The sequence below is a fragment of the Oculina patagonica genome, chromosome 14 (genome assembly GCF_052425735.1).
Source record: "Oculina patagonica isolate OP01 chromosome 14, crgOcupat, whole genome shotgun sequence".
In the NCBI taxonomy this organism is placed as follows: domain Eukaryota; kingdom Metazoa; phylum Cnidaria; class Anthozoa; order Scleractinia; family Oculinidae; genus Oculina; species Oculina patagonica.
Window position 1 is genome coordinate 17147632 of NC_135771.1, and position 21238 is coordinate 17168869.

The 21238-nt window shown below is 37.9% G+C and overlaps 2 protein-coding genes across 2 annotated transcripts; one reads left to right on the plus strand and one right to left on the minus strand.

Annotated features, from left to right (window-relative positions):
* Positions 1 to 2524: 2524 nt before the first annotated feature.
* LOC144637451 (UV excision repair protein RAD23 homolog A-like) lies at positions 2525 to 15920 on the plus strand. Its single transcript, XM_078496508.1, has 12 exons — positions 2525 to 2742; positions 5802 to 5883; positions 6657 to 6736; positions 7219 to 7269; positions 7533 to 7594; positions 9186 to 9307; positions 10694 to 10758; positions 11547 to 11609; positions 12776 to 12866; positions 13179 to 13306; positions 14182 to 14388; positions 14880 to 15920. The coding sequence occupies exons 1-12, from the start codon at positions 2677 to 2679 to the stop codon at positions 14988 to 14990; spliced, it is 1128 nt and encodes a 375-aa protein (XP_078352634.1). The 5' UTR covers positions 2525 to 2676; the 3' UTR covers positions 14991 to 15920.
* A 1394-nt stretch (positions 15921 to 17314) lies between these two features.
* LOC144638555 (uncharacterized) lies at positions 17315 to 20615 on the minus strand. The gene is made up of 2 exons (XM_078497749.1): positions 17804 to 20615; positions 17315 to 17507 (listed from the first exon to the last, which is right to left on the minus strand). Exon 1 carries the CDS (start codon positions 20451 to 20453, stop codon positions 18474 to 18476), a length of 1980 nt encoding a protein of 659 aa, XP_078353875.1. The 5' UTR covers positions 20454 to 20615; the 3' UTR covers positions 17315 to 17507; positions 17804 to 18473.
* Between the last annotated feature and the right edge of the window lie 623 nt (positions 20616 to 21238).

The following is a 21238-nucleotide window of genomic DNA, read 5'->3' on the forward strand; positions in this document are numbered from 1 at the left end:
GGAGGCACTCCCTTATATGGCCTATACGGGGACGTACCGCTGTTTTTTTTTACTCCAGCCCTGAATCACACAGCGGTCAAACGCAGCGCGCGTGCGCAGTTCCTGTGTAATTCCCGCCAAAATTTTCCATACAAAGTCTTAAATTTTTCCGAAAACTTTCGCTGTAAATCCAAAAGTTAACGCCGTCCCTGGAAAGTTAAGGTTTATACGCCGCTTATGGATTAGAAATTTGATAATTCATCTTCACGGAGTGTCCCAGCTTGAACTGTTCTTTCACCGTACTATTTCTTTAACAATTTCTTACAAAAGTTTGCCCACTTTCAAGTCGAAAGTTCGAGGCGGCGAAGACCGATGTGACGTCAATTTTTGCGTTTGACCGCTGTGTGGCCCTGAATAGGGTATATAATTTCAACCTCCTCTGTCCTAAACAGGGCCTGAACCTGTCTTAGACAGGGTGACTTTCGCTTCGTCGAACATCGCGTATGGGACGCAATCACAATAAAGCGTAAATGATTGTCGATGTTGTCCTAAATAGGGTCTTAAAATAGGGGGTGTTGTCCTACACAGGGTAGGTATTCGTAAGTTTTTATTGTCCTAAACAGGGTCAGGGTTTCAAACCCCCAGTGGCTCCCAACGGCACCCCTATACCCAAACCTAGGTCAAGTACGCCCACCCCCCCCCCCCCCTCCCCTAGGGCTCATACTATCACTTTGCTTACATTAAAATGAAATGTCCAGTCGATTTTGTACCTCATAATCTAACTGCCAGGTTAGGCTCATGGAATAATTGTTAATTTATAATGAGTTGGCGGTCATGGCCGAATGGCCGATCAAGCATAAAAAAAGACTCAAAATTCTTTTAGGGGTCAAAAAAAGTTTGAGCCACGCCCAGATTGGTCTCAAATTTTCCGACGAACATCCCCGTCCCTTTTATATGACAGACTCTCTACCTCAGGGTGGGTATTTTTTTGCGCGCTCAAGCCGGGCTACTCCGCTGGTGCCTCGCCTAGGGCTTTCCACAAGTTGCTCGAGATTTCCCAAAAAGTTGCCCGTAATTTCTCAAAAAGTTGCTCAAAAGTTGCTCCAAATATCCAAAAAGTTGCTTCTGATAATAAAAGTTGCTCAAAAGTTGCTCCAAAAAATCCAAAACGCTGCTTCTAGTCAAGAGAATTTCTCTAAATATATGCTAATTATAGCAGTTTTATGCAATTTACAGCAAAAGAAGTATCTAAATAACATCGAAAGGGGAACATTTGTTAAATAACAACGATTTCGTAAACTAAGAAAAATCGTGAAGATATCGATGACGTCATGTTTGCTGGCGAGTTTTGTAATGTTTTAATGCAGAATGAGCCGAAAGTTGAAACTTCTTCAGATGGTTCTTCGAAAATCTTCGGCAAACTTCGTAAATATTCGGAAACGTTCGTACTGCCTTTGAACAGCACTCGGATAGTCTTCGGAGATCTTCGGTCTGGAAATTGCTCAAAATGCAACAAGTTGCTCGAGTTGAAAAAAGTTGCTCGAAGGGGAAAAAGTTGCTCGAAACATGAAAAGTTGCCAAAAAGTTGCCGAGCAACTTGTGGAAAGCCCTAGCCTCGCCCCTTTGCATTCCCAGCCAAATCCCGCTCGTTGCGTAGCGTAACAGACATTAACATCGAAATAAAATGTCCAGTCGATTAACTTCGCGCCTCGTTGGCTATTTACCACCTCGTAGCCAACTTGGGCTCATGGAATTCTCGTTAAATATAATGAGTTGACAGTCTAGATCGTTCCGGCATGTAAAAGGGCTCAAAATTCTTTCGGGGGTAAAAAATAAAGGCTTGAGCCAGGAGCTCCTGCCTGAGCCACACCCAGATAACGTCTAGATTGGTCTCAAATTTTCCGACAAGCATCCTCGTTCCTTTCATACTCCCTGCCTCATGGGTAGAGATATGTTTGCGCGCTCAAGCTGGGAAATCTACTCAAGTTCTTCTGCGCCCAAATAAATAGTATACAATCGAAGCTCTCGTAAGCGGACACCCTCGGGACGCGAAAAAAGTGTCCGTAACTGGAGCTGGTCGCTTACGAGAATGGTTCTCGTAAGCGGCCACTCGAGGTGTAGGGGAAGATGACCGCTTACGGGAGCTTACCCAGCTAACAATAACTGGACGGACGTGGATGACGACAAAACAAACACTGAAATATTGGACTGTAATTACTGTAAAATCATTGTGACGAATGGCGATGTGAAGTTGATTTATAAAAACAAGATACACGGCCGCTTACGGGAATGTAAAAATACAGAGTTTGTATGGGAGTCTAAACGGGGTTTCAGAAAAGGTGACCGTAAGAGCTGTCCGCTTACGAGAGTGTCCGTTAATACAGCTTCGACAGTATAACCTGCGATCAGGCTTTCTTTCGCCACGAGACTGGTGCCCAGTCCACTGCATGAACTCCCAGTTGACAGTCCAGTCCCCAGTTCTCAGACCTCCAACCCATAAGTCCTCGCGGGCTGATTCGCGCATGCGAAATAGCTATTAGATAGCAAGATGACGTCAGGTGGCTGGTTCTTTCTAAGGATTGCACGCTACAGTTGTAGTACAGTGCAGTCGTTTGAGAGTTTCTTGAATTTCCTTGCTGTTCATAGTCGTCTTTAACTATCCTGGAGCTACAACTGTGTACAGATTAACCTCACAACATGTTTATAACGTTTAAGACCCTTCAACAACAGTCCTTTAAGATAGAAATAGACGAATCTGCAACGGTGAGTGTTTGACAATTTCCTTCATTTTCGTGTGGTCATCTTTCGATCTTTATGTCTAATCTTTTCAAGACCGTTTTTACCATCAAAATTGGTTGTATTTTACCCAAACTAGCTTATAGTGTACTGTGTGTCTTTTCTATTGCCATACCACGGTTTTGGCTCAATGAATTCTGTACGGTTAATTCAATTTTACGATTGAGATAAGTTGTTCAACTTAACTTAAATTCTCCTTCCGGCGATACGTTAAAACATTAGCGTTGCTTTTAAGACTGCTAATCCCATTGTCTCTAAAAGATATGGTAGTCTATAGAGTTATAGGTAAAATGTATGACTATAGTGGCCTCCCCAGATGTGTATATTCTGTGCTCCTTTAAAAGAATTTGATTTTTCTACAAGCAATTGAATGGCGATACATTTGTTATCAGTTTAATACTCTCGTAACTTTTATATTGTGACCGTTTCATGATCTTTGTTCACTTTTATCTTTGTATTTTCTCAAATTTCGTAGTTGTTTTCCTTGACAATATTTCACTTTCGCAGTGATTTGATCCTTAGTTGATGTTCAGACATCCATGCTTGCTGTACATACTTTTGTAATGCTATTAATTAATTGTAAATATATCTAGTGTTAATTAACTCTAGATTTAAGATGCAATAGGCCAGGAAATTAACTGTTAAACATTATTGTAAATAGCTGGTTATTTTTAAATCACTTATATTCTAAGTATTATTTTTAATTTTATTTTGTAGGGCGCATTTGATCATATGTATATGTTAATTTGCACCATACAAGTTTTAAATATTATTAAATATTATAATTATCATTGAAACCGATACTTTTTGTTGTGTATTACAACAATACAAGCAAATGTGTTACAGAAATGACAGTTTCTTTTGTCTATATTTTCTTGGCTAAGGGAAAATAAATTGCACGTTATCAAATTAATGGACGTGAACACATCTGGGTCCAGCAGTATAGATTTAGGCAAGCCTAAAAGCGGAGCTCCCCATTTATTTAATTTTCACTGGAGCTTACAATGTTTTGATTCTAGTGAATAAGCGGCCAAAGTACTAATGTTTATGGCGGTTTATAGGTGCGACACAAATTTAAATAGCTCACGGTTATACCGGGTGGTTATACTGAATGTCAGCAGTACGACAAAAATAATAATCTTAAAGCGGGGCAAAATCATTACTCATGGCACGAAAAATTACTTTAGAGTACAGTAAATTATCTGCTTTCTAGCAATAGAAAATAGTTTCGCGATCCTGTTATAGTTTCGCAGCAGTTTAGTAGACTCCACAATATTTATTACATTGATATAGGATATATTCAACGTGCATTTCAGAGTCTGTCGGATTAGCTCAATCGGTAAGGTGCCAGTCTGCTGATCTGGAGGTCGTGAGTTCAAATCTCAGAGGGTCAAGTTTTTTTTTTCTTTTTTCCTTTTTTTTTTTTTTTTTTTTACCCCATAGCAATAAAATGGTTTGTTTATTCTATCAACCCGATTTAGCTTTCGAATGCTCCTTCATGTATGATGCTGGCTTTACAGATAGACACGAAAGTCATCGATCGATTATGGCTCTCAATGTCCACTTTTTTGGCGGTCGATTACTTTCTACACATAATTTTCAGCCACATTTTGTTTCATTGCTTCTTGTTTTTCTTTTCAAACCTCTTTAAATTTTAAAGGCTGCCTTTATACGGCCGCCTTTATACGGCCTTCTTGCTTCACTATGGCCGCCATGTTGCGCGACTCCGTACGGACGCCGTACGTACGCGCCCGCGAACCATGCCGCTATCCATGTTGACCATGAAAACTCATTTCGATAGTGTTCCTTCTTTCATGGTTATGGTGCTACGCTTAGGAGCTCCGCTATTATAATTATCATCAAACCGATACTTTTTGTTACAAGTGTATTACAACAATACAAGCAAATGTGTTACAGAAATGACAGTTTCTTTTGTCTATATTTTCTTGGCTAAGGGAAAAAAAATTGCACGTTATCAAATTAATGGACGTGAACACATCTGGGTCCAGCAGTTTAAAGGGTGGATAACACTGGCTTTCCTTACTTTTAAGGGACTCGCGCTATATAGGGAAAACAACTGTCTAAATGCTCGCACAAAATGGCGTAAGCAAATGGCGAATTTATTAAGAATATTGTCACGTACAATTAACGGTAAGTGAATTTACAAGTCAAAGAAGGCAATTTTTTAAAATTAACAAATTTAGAACGAGTAAAAGAAGGCAAGATCTCGCACTAACAAATCAAAAGTGTTATTGTAGCGACCTCTGTACATACAAATTTCTTCGTTCTTTACAGAAATTGCGTAGTCTAAATTGGTCATTTTCACCATTTTGCGCGAGCATGTAGACAGTTGTTTTCCCTATATAGCGCGAGTCCCTCAAAAGTAAGGAAAGCCATAACACTTTATTTACTGGATAAACCGCTATCCAGTGGATAAGTGTTGACAAAACATGCCGTGCTATCCACTGGATAGTGAGTTACCTATACTAATGGATATTGTTAAAAATATATTTAACTATGCTTTAAACAACTGGATTTATCTTACATGTACATGTTTGTTCACAAGTCAAAATGGATTGCAAAGCATTCTGTAGCACAATTGCCAGTAAATCAGGATTTGATTTTATGATTTATTGTCATGTTTCATCACTTCATAGAAACAGAATTAATGTTTTCTATTTGTTATGTAGAAGAGTTGGAAATGTCATATCACTGTTCATGTCCGCCGTTAGAGCTGTTGATACCATTAAAATAAGATGCAGCTAAGATGCACCTTATACAAGCAATTTAAGTCTAGATTTAGACATGTCTTCAAGAAGACTAGCCCAAACCCTGTTCAAAAATAAGCTGTGTCCCGTTTTAGATGCACATTGTTTTAGTTGCAAGACAGGGTTTTGTAACATTTATACGTCCAGATGACATCTTATTTTAGTTGTGTCTTATTTTACTGTCTTATTTCTCTTACATTGTATATACATAGCCCTATTGTTTGTCCAAAAATTAACACAGCACATTTCACATATCAGGTAGCAGATCTAAAAAACAAACTTGAAACAGAGAAAGGAAAAGATGAATATCCTAAAGCCAACGTCAGACTTATATATGCTGGTAAGTACATGCATCAATGGCATATGCCTTTTAAACTAGAAAACTACATGTAGAAGCAATAATTTATCTTTACTAAACAGTATAAATTATGCTGTCAGATGATCACATAATACAAAGTAATAAAAAATTCTTTACCTCCTGGCTTAATATTTTTCTCCAGTGTCAGTGTTTAGAACTGTTAGCTAAAAACTCTTAGTTAGCAAAATGTTGGAGAGAATTCTTTTTTAGTGTAGCTAGTCCATCAACTTGGAATAATTTGTGTGAAAAGCTAGAATGATACAGTACTGTACATGTCCAGGGTTCTTTTATTATCTTTAATCTTTTGATCTGAATATCAAATACAGTGAAATCTCGATTTCTTGACCTTCTGAAAATTCGAACAAGAAATTGGTTTCCCTTCAGTTTGCTCCACCTTGTCCAATATAATTGCAATTATACTCCAAAAAAATTCACAAACCAAATTAAATTTTCATTTCCCTTGAAGATTGGAGAAATCAGGTTTTCACTGTTGTAATCTTATGTTACAGTGTGACTACTCCAACAAGGCCACCCAAGCAAATTCTTCACAAATTGATCAATAGTGTTTGCATGTTAAAAATGGTCACAAATGTATTGCTTTTGTAACATCTCTACATGCAGCTGGTGTAGATCCACACACTTGTGGGAAATCTATTGTTTACACACAAGGTTTTCATTCTCTATTTTGCACAGTGGTCGCACTGTAATTTATTGTTCCACTTTTGAAATAAGGTGCGGCGATTCTTTGTTTTTAGGCAAAATATTAAATGATGACCAGCCGTTGACAGAGTACAAAATAGACGAAAAGGGATTTGTTGTTGTCATGGTAACAAAGGTAAAAATCCTTTCTAATATTTTTCAAACTATGTAACTTACATGTATTCAACACATGAACAATGTACATGTAACTGAAAACGCTTTCCTTCAGATGTTTGATGTGGTCGCCATTTTCTTTTCACTGTACTCTTAAATCCCTTGATAGCCCAACCCTGAACAAATAAAGGCTTTACTCAGTACTACCATTGTCTTTTTCAGAGGATTGCGTATATCTGTATGAATTTTACACTCGTTTCCCTGTTTGCCAGCGTGCGCAACATTTGTTGCAGACCCAAAATTTGTCTGAGACACAAAAAGGTTTCTGATTTTTTTCAGAAACGTTTTGTGCCGAAACAAATGTTTCCCAGTTTGCACAGCAGAGAAATTTATTACATTTATTTTGGTGGGCGGTCCTTTGCTCAGCCAAGAAACATCACCAGCAACAATGAGTCCTCGTTTGCCACAGCCTAAGGTAACTGTTTTTTTTTTTTTTTTTTTCAGCCTAAGGCTGCACCAGCCCCAGCACCAAGTCAGCCTGTGACAACACCTCAGGTACAATTTATACCTGATTGAAAAACCGTTGACCCATGAAAAGCATGAACCATGAAGATGTATGATGCAACCCAAATGTTTACTGGGAAATCAAAAAAAAAATAATCATCATTCTGTGACAGGATAAACATCATAAGAAGACAAGTTGCATAAATCATGCTCTTTAGGCTATCAAAGAATTTTGTGAAATGATAATTCATAACATGGTATTCCATGCCAATCAGACAGTGACAAAATGCAAACTGTATTATATTTTTTTATAGCCCACAGCAGCGACAGCCACAGATAGTACTTCCAGATCTGCTGAAGAATCTAAGCCTGAAAGGTGAGTACTTCCTTAAATTGTGCTGTAAAAGTACACAGCATCAAGAACTTGAACCAAAAGTCATTTCTTTAGGATTTTTAGTCTTTTCCCAATTTCTCAAACCAATTTCCGTTTCCCTTGGAGGTATGAAAAATATGTTGAAATTCCACCATTGATATAATCATGTACAATGTAAATAGCCGTATACCACTGCTTGCATGTACATTTTGTTCATTTGTATTTATTTTTGTTATTGTTTGGAAGTCTTAATAGCAACAATCATCAACTTACCTTATTCTTACTAATTTTTGTGGAGTCGCATTTCCTGAGTATTAATTTTCACGATTGCAAAAAAAAATAGAGCAAAATTGTATTAAATTTCAAGATTTTGTCAGTGTTTTATGGATCAGTTGACAAAGACTAAGGGACAACTGGAAATTGACAAAGGTCTGGCTCAATGTAACTACAAGGAGCCTGCAAACCGAAACTGGTTCAATCAGTAATCAGAGGAAGGGTGTTAGTCAAAAACAAGACAGAGCCTATTTTCAAGGATAGATACCGTATTTATTCGGTTATAAGGCGCACTCGGTTATAAAACACACCCCAAACTTGGCAACTTTGTCATGCTAAGTTTCCAAACTGAAAATTCTCCAAAAACACTTGGTTATAAGACGCACCATGAGTTGGAGAGTTGTAAAGATTCGGTGATCAATTTTTGGACAGTTCTTCTTACAGAATTTGAATGATTGAATGTTGTTCATACTCCTTGGCACAATCTTCAAGTGAAAAGGTAACATTTCTTGCTAAAAAAGACGTAAATCCACTTGAGCAAAACATCTTTCCATCGTTCACGCTTTGAATTTAGCTGCTTAGTAACCTGGCAGATGTGCAGTTTCCAGTAACCACTGAGTTTGTAGCTTGGTTACCAAGTTCTCAAGCATGCTTCGTATTTTATTGCTTCATACTTTGTTTATCGAGTGGTTTTGAAAGATTCTCAAGCTTTTTTGGTGTTTTCCCTGTCTTCTAAAGTCATTTCCAACATTCCATGCTTAGAAAGGTTTGTTTCAAATGAGTATGCTTGATTTTCTTTGTCTGTTTCAACAAAATGCTGGCATTGACACGTGTTGCTAAAGCTTGTTTATACTGACAATAAACTTTACGTAGAAACTTGCTGTTTCTTATATCTGTTTTCTTGTTTTAAAAGTCAATGACCAACATTAGTGTTTTCATTTTTCTTGTTTTATTTGTAAGTTCCGGTAAAATGGCGGTCATAAGATTTTGTTGGGCGAAAATACTCGGCTATATATAAGACGCACACCAATTTTGGCATAAACTTCCCACAGAAAAACAGATTTTCATTGAAAAAACTGTGCGCCTTATAACTGAATAAATACGGTAATTGCAGTTCCAAACAGTAATTTTTATTGTTTTGATGATTATATACAGTATTAATTTTCATGTGTTTAAATTTTGCGTAATGTTTTTTTTTTTTTCATGTGTATTAAACTTCGTGATTATTTTAAAATCGGGAAAATTAGTAAGAATAAGGTACAACAATATTAAATTTTTCATTATGTATTGTCTGATATCCCCTTATCATCATCACTTGTAGCACGGAAACTGCCAAGCCACCAGCCACAGAAGAGCCTGAATCAACGACAACTCCAGCTGTTTCTACTTCGGCGCCAGCATCTAGTGCAGAGCAAGCTCTGTCTACTGCTGAGTCTACACTTGGTAAGAAAACTGTTATACATAAACTTGCAAGCCTGTTAGAAGCTTATCTGTTGTTTTGTGTTCTTGTAGGTGAAGTATTTTGGCTTAGTGGCCAGCGGCTCCCTTCAGTTTCCCTAGCATAAAGTGACTAGGAAGTATTTTTTATGTAATCTCCCCACCCGTAGATGGGATGCAAGTCCACTGCAGGGTTACCCCCAGTGTTTTATTTGCCAGTACCAATTCAGCCGGGCTGCCATTAAGTTTTTATGCAGCCGTTACATTGAAGTTATCACCCATACCATTTTCACACTGTACGCAAGTCTAATGTAACACCAATCAATAGCTTTAAACCCGTAACATCCAGTGAACTCAGCCATATTATTAACACGTGTTACAGGTTATGGCCCTTAATGACAGCCCTGCAATTTCACCTGGGTGGAAGGCGTGTTAACCTAATGGTTAGTGCACTGGACTCCGGATTGAGCAGTCCAAATTTGAGCCCTGGCCGTAGCAATGTATTATGTTCTTTGGCAAGACACTTGACTCTTATAGTGTCTCTCTCTAGCCAGGTGTATAAATAGGTACTGGCAAATTAATGCTGGTGTAACACTGGGATGGACTAGCATCCCATCCAGGGGGTTTCCACTGATCGAGTATACTTGACAAGAAAGGGCTCTGCACCAATTGAGTCAAATCTTTGTTGAGCATGGGTGCACCTTATGCACGGCTGCTTTAACTTTGCATGAGGAGGACCACTACTGTAAATCTTAGCATGCGCACACGGAATGGCGTGACGGATCTTACACGACGGCATCAACAAAATTGTTTTGTTTTACAAATTGTTTTCTTTAAAGAGCCTCTGAATTCCTTCAGTAAAAACATGTCAAGCACCACTTGAGGTCTTTTCACTGCTATATGGTAGAGCTGTGTGATTTTGTCTGTGAAATTCCTTTTTGGTTTGCGGCAAAAGGTGAGATGTTAAATGGCCTACAAGCTGCATGCTCACACAAACAACAGAAAAGGGCAAGAGCATTTGTCAGCTCCAAGAGAGCATTCTTTCGGCTCTGTGTTGAACTTAATTTTTCCAAATAATTAATTATCCTGACTGACTAGCCAAACTTTGGTGATGCAGCGACTTCAAAGAATTGATGCGATTTATTCATCTAGACTCTTTCTTCCCAAATCCCAGCCACAGGGAAGTTACATGTAAAAGAGGCTCTTCTTGCAGGCTGGTACATGTGAGTTAAAAGCTCTCATCTCATTTCTAATGAGAGGAGTTTCTCGTCTTGTGATATGACTACGAAAGTCTCTCCATACCGTAGTCTCATTTCCTGAGATGGTGGTAGCTTACTTTTGAGCTTAAGTGTAATTTTGTAAAACCATTTTCAAGCATTGTTTTCTTTGCAGTGACTGGGTCAGCCTATGAAACAATGATAACTGAAATAATGTCGATGGGATTTGAGAGACCTCAGGTTTGTCATTATGGTTATAGACTGAATTATTAACTAAAAGGCGACTGAACTTAAAAAAAGTTCAGACCTGATTTCTGCCACATGCCCTCAGTTAAGCACCTGTCCTTGAAAAAAGCACCCCTAAAGTTCTAATAACATGAATGGAATAATAAGCACCCCCTCAAGATTGAGCTCCCAAAATAAATTAAGTGCCCAGGGCACTAAATTGAGCCTTAACAGTACTCAATCCACTCCATGATACCTTATTCTTACTAATTTTCGCAAGTACTGATTTTCGCGATTTTCGTGATTTCAAAATAATCACGAAATTTAGTACATGTGCGCACGAAAAAAACATTGCGCAAAATTTAAACACGCGAAAATTAATACCATATTATATATCACAACAGTTAAAATTTTAAATGTTTGGAACTGCAACTATCTACCTTTAAAAAATATCTTTCCATCTTGTTTTTGACTAGCACCCTTCCTCTGATTACTGTTTAGAGCTTGTAAATTGGTTCAAAACCTCTTTAGTACAGTCACTAAAGTTTCCATTTGCAGGCTCCTTGTAGTTACATTCAGCCAGAACTTTGTGTATTTCCAGTGGTTCCTTAGTCGTTGACGACTGATCCATAAAACACTGACAAAATCACGGAATTTAATACACTTTTTCTCTAATTCTTCTTGCAATTGCGAAAATTAATACTCGCGAAATTCGCCTCTCGAATTTTCGTGAAATAAAGTACGCGCCAAAATAGGTAAGAATAAGGTAAATCCATTCATTACTGATCGCTGTTTTTTGACAGGTTGAAAGAGCCCTACGAGCAAGTTTTAACAATCCAGACAGAGCTGTGGAATACCTGATGACAGTGAGTGTCCTTCCCTAAACACATGCAATCTTCTCTCTGTGACAATCGCTATGTTGTGTCGTAATACTTCTTGTCCTAGATAGTGCTAGAACAGGGTTGCCACAGGTCAGGAAATTTATGGTCTGGGAATAAAAAAATTAATTATTCAAGGTCGCGGAAAAGTCAGGGAATTTTATTTTAAGGCAGGGATAATTGAAATATAACACGTATGATTTCAAACAATTGATGGCTGGAAAAATCATTTCAGGTCAATGTGATCTCAGGAATGTTTTTTTTTAATGTTTTTTTTTTTTTTAAGTGAATGCTAAGTTACAGTGTATATCTGACTTTTTGCATTTATTTGGTCAGGGAAATTTTATTTCTATCAAGGAAAAGTCAGGAATATTTTGAAAACTGACGTCTGTGGTCACCATGTAGAAACACATTAAATTTTTTTGATTATCGTATTGTGTTGTTTTACATGTAGGAATTACAGTATCCATAACCCCAACAGAAGTAACAGAATAGAAAGAAACAAAAAACAGAAAATTCCAGTATAGCTCTATACTTTCCTTCAAAAATTTGGCTTTTGAAACCACCTACCCTTTGGAATTTCCAGTGACCTTTCATTGAGTGGATATAAATATATATTATAGAACCCTTAAGCTGGTAGAACTTAGTTAAGTCCTTGACATAACCACCAACAGATTCTCACATACATTTTTTACACCCCTCCCAAATGCACTCTTATAAATACACTTGGCTACATGTATGAAAATGTGCAGGCATATCAAAAATGCAAGTCGGGAGGTGCAATGACCTAATAGTTAGTATTCTGGACTCCAAATCAAGTGGTCAGGTTCGATCCCTGGCTAGGGTCAATGTGTTGTGTTCTTGGGCGAGACACTTCCCTTACAGTGCCTCCTGTCATCCAGGAGTACTGAAAAAATTTAAGCTGGGGGTGTTCCCCTGTGATGGATGAGCACCCATCCTTGGGGGAGGTAGATTATATCTGCATTGCGTTACAGCAACTGGAGTTAAGTACCTGCTATGAGCTTCTAGACTTCATGTAGAACATGGGCTTTATCTAGGATGTATGTCAGGACTTTGTTTCTGGCTGAGCAATGTCTGCTATTTGTTGATTAATTTTACAACTATTTTTTGTATTTATCACTGTATTATTTTAGGGTATACCTGATCTGCCTGCGGAACCCCAGGCCCCTGAGGAACACGAAGAACAACAAGAAGAGGGAGGGGATGAAGCTCCAGCATCAGGAGGTCTTTTTACAACATTAACATGTTAATTATGTATTAAAAATATTAGATTATAATAATTATACTGTAAAATTCTGATGATAAAACCTGGTGTTATTTTGTTTAAAATGATCTTTAGCTGGCTTGTTATCGGAAGGGCTTATCAGAGAATTTGGCTTATAAATGGTTGGCTTATAATCCACAGTACGCAAAAAGAGGGCAACTTGTACACTTACCCATACATGTAATTCTTAGCACACAAAAAAACTAAAAATGCTTATAGATGCATGTACGCACATAAAAGTTTCAAAACCTTCAAACTTCTTTTTTTCTCAGAAAGTAGTCTGGAATTCTTGCGTACGCAACCCCAGTTTATCGCCTTGCGGAATATGGTTCAACAAAACCCACAAGCCTTACCATTGCTATTACAGCAACTAGGACAGGAAAATCCAGAGCTACTTCAGGTATGATAAAGCAACCTGAATAATTCAGTATAATTACATGTAGTGTTTAACAATTGGTTCATGCTTTAGTGTGCACTATCAAGTTATGGTGTACGCGGGAAGTTTGAAGAGCATGAAAGAAGCAAGAGAGTTGCAATCTCACAGTGATAGCCGAGCACAACTCCAGCTACTTGAGTGCTGTTGTTTTAGCAAACAGAGTAAATAGAACATTCCACCCAGAATGTGAGCCAGAAACATTATTGTGATCAAAAGTACGGCATAAGTAACCAGAAACCCATGAGGGTTGAAACGTGTAACGCGCGTTCACAGCGTTTGAATATTCAGTTTTGCCAAGTACCATATTTGGAAACACAAAGAGTTTGTACGTTAATGCTTTACACACGTAACAACACACGCAACCACATTTTCGGTTTTGCGGCGAGTTACTTGAATTCCGACCTACGGTACACGCGGTAAATTTCTTACAGAAACTAAAGAAATTCATTACACATATCCAAGTGATGTTCTCCACACTATGTACTTAACAACGAATAAACAGGAGAATTTAACCAAATTGAACTTTATTCAACCAAGCTTGTTCAAAAACAAGATTACGCCATCTAGCGAGAGCTAGCGCACGCTGTGAATTCAATCCAAATATTGCAATTTTTATTGTTTAATTTTTTCTCCTGATTTTCCAAATATGGTACTTAATGGAAACAAATGCGCAAACGCTTTGTACATTGCGAATCATAGGGAGTTACATGTTTCAACCCTTACGAGTTTCCGAAGTAACACAGTAAGTTTCAAATCATGTGGCTTAAAAGTTAGCTGAAACACCTTTTTTGTACAACTGGTACTTCATATTTAAATGTAATGTTTTGATTTCATTCCAGCTTATAAGTTTACACCAAGAAGAGTTTATAAGAATGTTAAACAGCCCTGATACTGCCGGCAGTAGTGCGCCAGGTGGAGGGTCACAGGAAGCCCAGCCTGGCTCAGGAGGCGAACAAGCAATACCACCAACAGGGCAGGGACAGGGAGGTCAACCAAATGTCAGCTACATTAATGTCACAGCACAGGAAAAAGAAGCCATTGATAGGGTGAGTGTCTAGTTGATAAATCTGTCAGCTTCCTCCCCCCCCCTTTCCTTTGTTAACTCGAGAGTTAATAAATCTGTCTGCTTAAAGGTGGAATGTAGGGCTTTGTTTATTCAAGAAAAAGTAGTAACATTACATGTCAAGAGGGAATGCAAAGTGTTCAATTTTTTTAAGTTCACAGATCATAAAAAGCAACCTGCAGACCGTTAACTCGGTATCGCCAGTATTTTGTTGTTTATGTATTATTAAAAGAAATCATTATTAATAACATGCTTTACAGGATCGTGTCGTGAATTTTTGGTGAAATTTTCAGAATGTTACTCACAGTGTTTTGTGGCAAGTTGCACCAAAATCAAATGATTACTTCTTTTTAGGTGCTTACTGTACAATACATGTTTAATTTATTGGGGTTCTGTTCGATGAATTTTCATGTAACTTTGGCAGGGGCTGAAGGATTACTGTAGCTTACAATTCTATCTAATTTTTCCAAACAGCTAAAAGAACTTGGATTTACAGAGAATGAAGCAGTCCAGGCTTATTTTGCCTGCGAAAAGAACGAGACATTGGCTGCCAACTTTTTACTCAACAATGGCGGCGACTCTTAATGATTTCCTTTCTTTTCTGGCTTTTGTTTCGTCGCTGCTTAACTGGTTGGCCTAGAAAGACCTTTTCTTTGTACTTTGTTAATTATTTTTGTATCCTGCTAACTGATCTGTACTAACATTTTATTGTAATAATCATCTTTTCATAATGTATTATTATCATAATTATGATAATTGAATTGGTTTAATTATGATAATTCTAAAAATGATTATACTAATTTATTATTTTAGCTGCAATTACAGTTATTATAACTAATTATTTTATTAATAATTATATTCAATTATTTCATTAATAATTGCATGTAATTATTGTAATAACATTATTAACATTTACATAATTATTACTAATAATCAATGGTTTAGTTGTATTGAGGTTTTTTAAGCCTGTGCCATCCTTTTATCAGTGACCTTGTTATAAAGCCAGTCAAACGAACTATCAGAGACCCAGGGTACATTAGCTTCAAAGTGAATTAATTATGGTCTTTAGGAAATTCTACAAATGGAGACATGAAAGAAGCAAACAGAGGACGTGCCATTGTGAAATGACCAAAAAAAGTGACTTTTAGTATTATCTAATGGCCTTAGTTGCATGTAAAGTTGTGTTGTACCTTAAAAATGGTTAGCGTCCATTTGAGCCATCAATATCTCATAGAAGAGTTGCGCACTGTAATATGGAAGTTAAGTTGCTATTAGCTGGCATCTAGAAATGCAAGGGTTAAGTTTTTATTACGCAACAGTTTTGCTGGGAGATTATAGAAGTTGAGAAATAAAACAGTGCCCCTTGCTTCCCATCGATTCTCAGCTAGCTGTATACAGAAGACAGATAAACTGTTTTTAGTAAAGTAGTTATATATCTGTCCCCATGTGTTGCTTGCTAAGGACTTATAGCGGCTTTAATTACTTGGATTATTAATTAAAAACAGTTTTAAAGTTTCAGTGGTTACTTATTTGGTTTAACAATTTGCAAACCGTAGCACTTTATACAATGACTTGATTAAAATATGTTTTTCAGTAAACGACGCATGCATAAAAATATGTCTGCGTTCCAGCCTAGTGGCCCAATCAGCCTGGAGCTTACCCCGGTTTCTTTAGCATTAAGTGACTAGGAGTATATTGTATTTCTACTCCCCCCTGGATGGGATGCTAGTCTGTCAGGATTACCCCCCCCCCTCCAGCATTAAATTCGCTGGTACCCATTTATGCACTTGGGTAAAGAGAGGCACTATGATAGTGAAGTGTCATGCCAAAGAACACAACACAATGACCGCAGCCAGGGCTGAAACCCAGACCAATCGATCTGGAGTCCAGCGAAATAACCATTAGACCACCCTATCTCCCACAAATGGCACAGGCATACTCGGGAGAAAAGAAATTCCTAGTGCTCCCAAAGTCAAACTTGCCACTGAGCTATACCAGACTTGTGATAGCGAAGCAATTAAACTAGTTCATGTAAATGATTTGTTCATGACTATGAGCCACTGATTTTGGGAAATGAATTAATCAAAGGCTCTTCGAGCAACCTTATGGTAATTCAACAAAGTGCCGACCTTCGCATTATTATTTTCAAATAAGCATCCAATAATGTAATGATCTCACTTCATTTGCCTTCAAATGTTTTAGTTTTCCATAGGAGTGTCCCCAGTGATTATTCGTGCCCTCAGGCTTTGTAGCGCAAATTCTAATTTTTCATCACCAAAATAAAGTGTAACCTTCAACTCAGTTTTATCCTCTTTCATCATCATCATTTGTCCTTACCGTGCCATTGGATGTATAAGGCCTCCACAGTCTCTCTCTAGCGGGAGCGGTCTTGTGCCATAACCTGTGTGTGTAACCTTTGATCCTCTTTCCCATTCAGATAGACCCAGGGAATGAGGTTGGAGTATAATTTGTTTCTGATTGACATTTCCTGAATGTGTTTAAAGGACCTTTCTGTCAGCACGTTTACCATTTTAATGCATAAATTAATTGTTTAATATCAGAATGGGGAGAGTCGAGAGTAATTTTAATACTTCATTACCATGAGGTTATAAGACGAGAAAATAAAACCACAAACTTTAAAAAAAATAAAAATTTCCAAAGTTTTGAAGCAGTTCAATCCCCTACCTGACAAATCATCTACATTCTACAGATGCAAATTATTATGTCACCATTGTATAAATACTGTCAGATACTCCACCTAATTTTTCCACACAGGCGCATTTTAAGTAGCTTCCACTCCCAGCCAAATAATATATTTCAACTGTAACTCAGTTCAATACATCATACATTGAATCACTTACTTCACACATGCCACTGATTAAAACTATTTTATTTCTTTACTGGGTTGCATGTTATAGCAGTTAATTTAAAATGAACTTTTGATATTAAAGTATTTACAATCAGATATGACTAAACTTTCACTTGTAGTATTAAGGCTACAAACAATGTCAGGTAGCAAATCTAACATCATGGCAAATTCAATATTGCAGAAAAGTTTTAGTTACATAATAAATGGCCAGAAAGGCAACTACCGGTATATACCTGATTGAAGAATCGTTGACCCGTGAAAGCATAAACCATGAACGATGCGACCCAAAAGTTTACTGGGAAATCAGATAAAATAATCGTCGTATGTGACAGAATATTCACACGATAATAAGACAGGTTGCATAAAACATCCTCTTAAGGCTCTCAAAATAAGAAAATATGTTGATTATCAATAAAGGAAATAAGCTGAGCTTACCAAGGCTGTCTACCCAGAATACCATTGGGTCGTATTGTTCATGGTTTATGCTATTCACATGGTCAATTCAACGTTTCTTCAATTAGGTGTATACTGTCACATATACGAACAATTCACAACCTTTTCCCAGTAGACTTTAAACAACGGGTTTGTCTATGATCCCTGTCAGATTATGTCATTAATACATTATTAATACCATTTATAAATATTCACTCTTGTGTAATTGACTCTTACTGTTGAATTGCAAAGCGTGCAAGTGACGTCATAACTCAAACAAACAAACCGAAATGGTGGAAGACTTTCCTTGAACACTTTCTCAAACAGTTGGTGTTCCTTAAACACTTTATTTGAAAAGAAAACTTTGCCTAGAATTCCCTGTATTTCTCTGGGAACATATAATAATAATTATTTGGGCGTTCCATTTTTAAACCTTGCAGGCTTGTACCTATTGCATAAAACAAGAGTATGATGCAGGGAAAGATTCGGCATTACTTCATTGTTCAGATCTTGATTTAGGGCAAAGTGGAATTTGTCCATAATTTGCAGTTGTCCAGCCAGTCATTGTTACCAGGGACAACAACTACATATCAATAATGATTGATCCAAACATAATTGAAAAGAAAATTTATATTTTCATAATTATGCTAAACAAAGTAATGAAGAATGTCTCCAATCTGCCTGGATTTACTGTTCATTGGGTACTGAAGTATGAACAGACAGAAAACTGTTAACAGGATCTTAGGACTATCTCTCCCAACTCTTCTTTACTCTCCAGTCAGATATTTTTTGATGAACTCGACCACCAAATGCCCCGGCAAGGCATTACTTAAATTAAACTGAGAGTGTGTTTCCAAGGCATCATACAGTTTTAATGTCAGGAGAAACATTGGGGTTTGATGGTTTCCAGGGGACGAGTAATGATCTCTAAATGAGTGGTTTTTTCTGACATACTCTGGTACATCAGATATGGCATGGGTTTCCAATGATTTCCGTATGTGTTCAATGGTTTCCCTCTCCTCTAATGTTAGAATCTCTTTGAAATGCTTCTGTGTTGCAACGCCAACCACCCTTAATTGACCCTTGACCCGACACAGTACTGGGCCACCTGAGTTCCCAGAGTTGAGAGCGCAATTTAAAACAACCATTGAATGACCTGCTAAGGTTCTCTTGGAACCAGAGACATTGCCACTCACAAAGAGAGCTGTTTCTCCTGTGTGGCTCATGGGATAGCCAAAAGAAAAAATTGACATTCCTGGTAATAATGACTGGCTGGACAACTGCAATGGACAAATTCCACTTTGCTCTAAATTAAGATCTGGACAGTAAAGTAATGCCAAATCTTTCCCTGCATCATAGTGAGTGACCTTGCAGGCCAGCTCATCAATGGCTGCATTGGAAATATAGATTTCATGACTTTCTGGCTCATTTAAATAGGTTTCAATCACATGCCTATTGGTAATTATAAAATGATCACTAACAATAAACCCTGAGCCATGCTCAATTTCAATATTGGTGGTGGCTAACTCATACTCTCTTTGAATACTAGCCCTTTGTTCATCAACCTTTTGCTTAGTTACACCATAACTTGGCTTTCCTTCACTTTCGTACTTACATGCATCAACAAATGTTCTAGCATCAAAACTATCAATTGCTTCCTTTATATCTGAAATGTCATAAGTCTGGTCACTTTCACCTCTATTAACTGTTGGAAATATCTCTGTATCTCCTAAGCAGACACCAGCAAAGCAATCTCTCACTCTGCGCTCTGCCTCACTTGAGGAATATTTACACAGACTTGGTTCACTACCTGTACACATATCAGATATGGCTTTCTTATACTCTTTTTTCAAATTTTTTCTGTGTTCATTAATTAACTTTTTTAACTCTTCAGATCCAGGCCCTTCTTCTGGATATTTCTGAAGCAGTTTTCTGCCATCAAATTGAACAAGTGCTTCTAGAACTTTAAAAATGGTATAACCTTTTTTAAAAATTGGCAACCCGTTATTACCAAATATGACAGGAACAATTTCACGCGAATCTAATCTATTAAGTGGACTAGCATAATAATAGCACTGACGCACTCGCGTCACTGCATCGGTGTGGGAAAAATCATTAAGCAGAAGCATATCCGGCCATTTAAACTTACATGTAGGATCAACAGCTCGAATACATTCCCTTGCTACAACAGATCTTTGTGCGTCAGCTATCCTCCTTTTTTGATCCCAATAATCAAAAAGATTATAAATCTCAATAATGTTGTAGCCGTTTTCTCGATTTTCCCTTTCTGTAAGTTGCCATCGGTCCTCTGCAAAGATCCCAGCAAAGCAATCCCTGACTCTGCGCTGTGCCACAACCCAGGAATATCTGCATTGGCTATCTGGGTCAGCAGTGGCATCCTCCCTTTCAAAATCGACATCAGCTCTTCGTTTGTCAATCAAGTCGCTTAACTTATCAGACCCCGGTCCTTCTTTGGGGTATCTTTCAACACATTTCCTTTTATCATAGTTGACAAGTGCATCATGAATATCAACAATGTCGTAAGTTCTATCCATCCTGCGTCCACATTCATCATCAAGAGTGAGCGGGAACCCGAGGGGCAAATCACCCGCGTAACAATCCTGCAATCTTCTGGACGCTGTGTCCCAATCATATTTTCGAGTTTCTGGTTTCCCGTAAATCTTGACCTTTACACATGCGTTCAGAGCCTTTCTTCCCTCATCTCCAAGTACATCACCGTTGTGCATGCTCTAGTGTTCACTAAGCTTAATGATAAGCTTTTAAAAGTTAACTTTCCTCCAACAAGTTCGCAGTAGAGTAGAAGTACGCCGCTCACGCCACTGATAAATGTAAGCTCAGATTACAAAGGACGAAAACGACAAGAAATCGTTAGCTTGGTAACCACACCATAAATCGCAGCGGGTTTGCCGCGGCTACGCCAAGCGCAACAGGATTCCCGCTGGTTTAACCGTCGCGTAAACAAAAAGATCAGATAACGTATGACAAGGACAAGCACTGCAAAATAGATCGAACATTTTTTAAAATATTTACAAATGTCCAATTTGGCTCCTCTGCTCCCTGTGTAACCCTGTGTAAATGGTTCACTCAAGAGAGGATAATGGGACAGAGAGGGACTTAGAGGGCGTTGGCCGGGATATGTCAAAGACAGAAAAGTTATTTAACAATTATTCTATGAGTCCGCGTTGGATACGAAGTGGTAAATAGCCAACGAGGCGCGAAGCGCCGAGTTGGCTATAACGACTCGTATCCAACAAGGGCGAATAGAATAATTGTTTTATTAAATTCTTCTTTAAGTTTAAATCGACTGGACATTTCATTTTGATGTAAACGAAGTGATAGTGTGAGGAGGCGGGAAAATTTGTGGCGCGGTGTTCACTTCTTGAGTTGAATGAAACACGAGAGGAAAGCGAGCGAAGGCGGAGTTTTCTTCCCAAGATTTTTATCTAACAATCTTCTCTAAAGTCTTCTTTATATCCTGGAAATTGTGACAACAGTTAAGATTTACGGGATG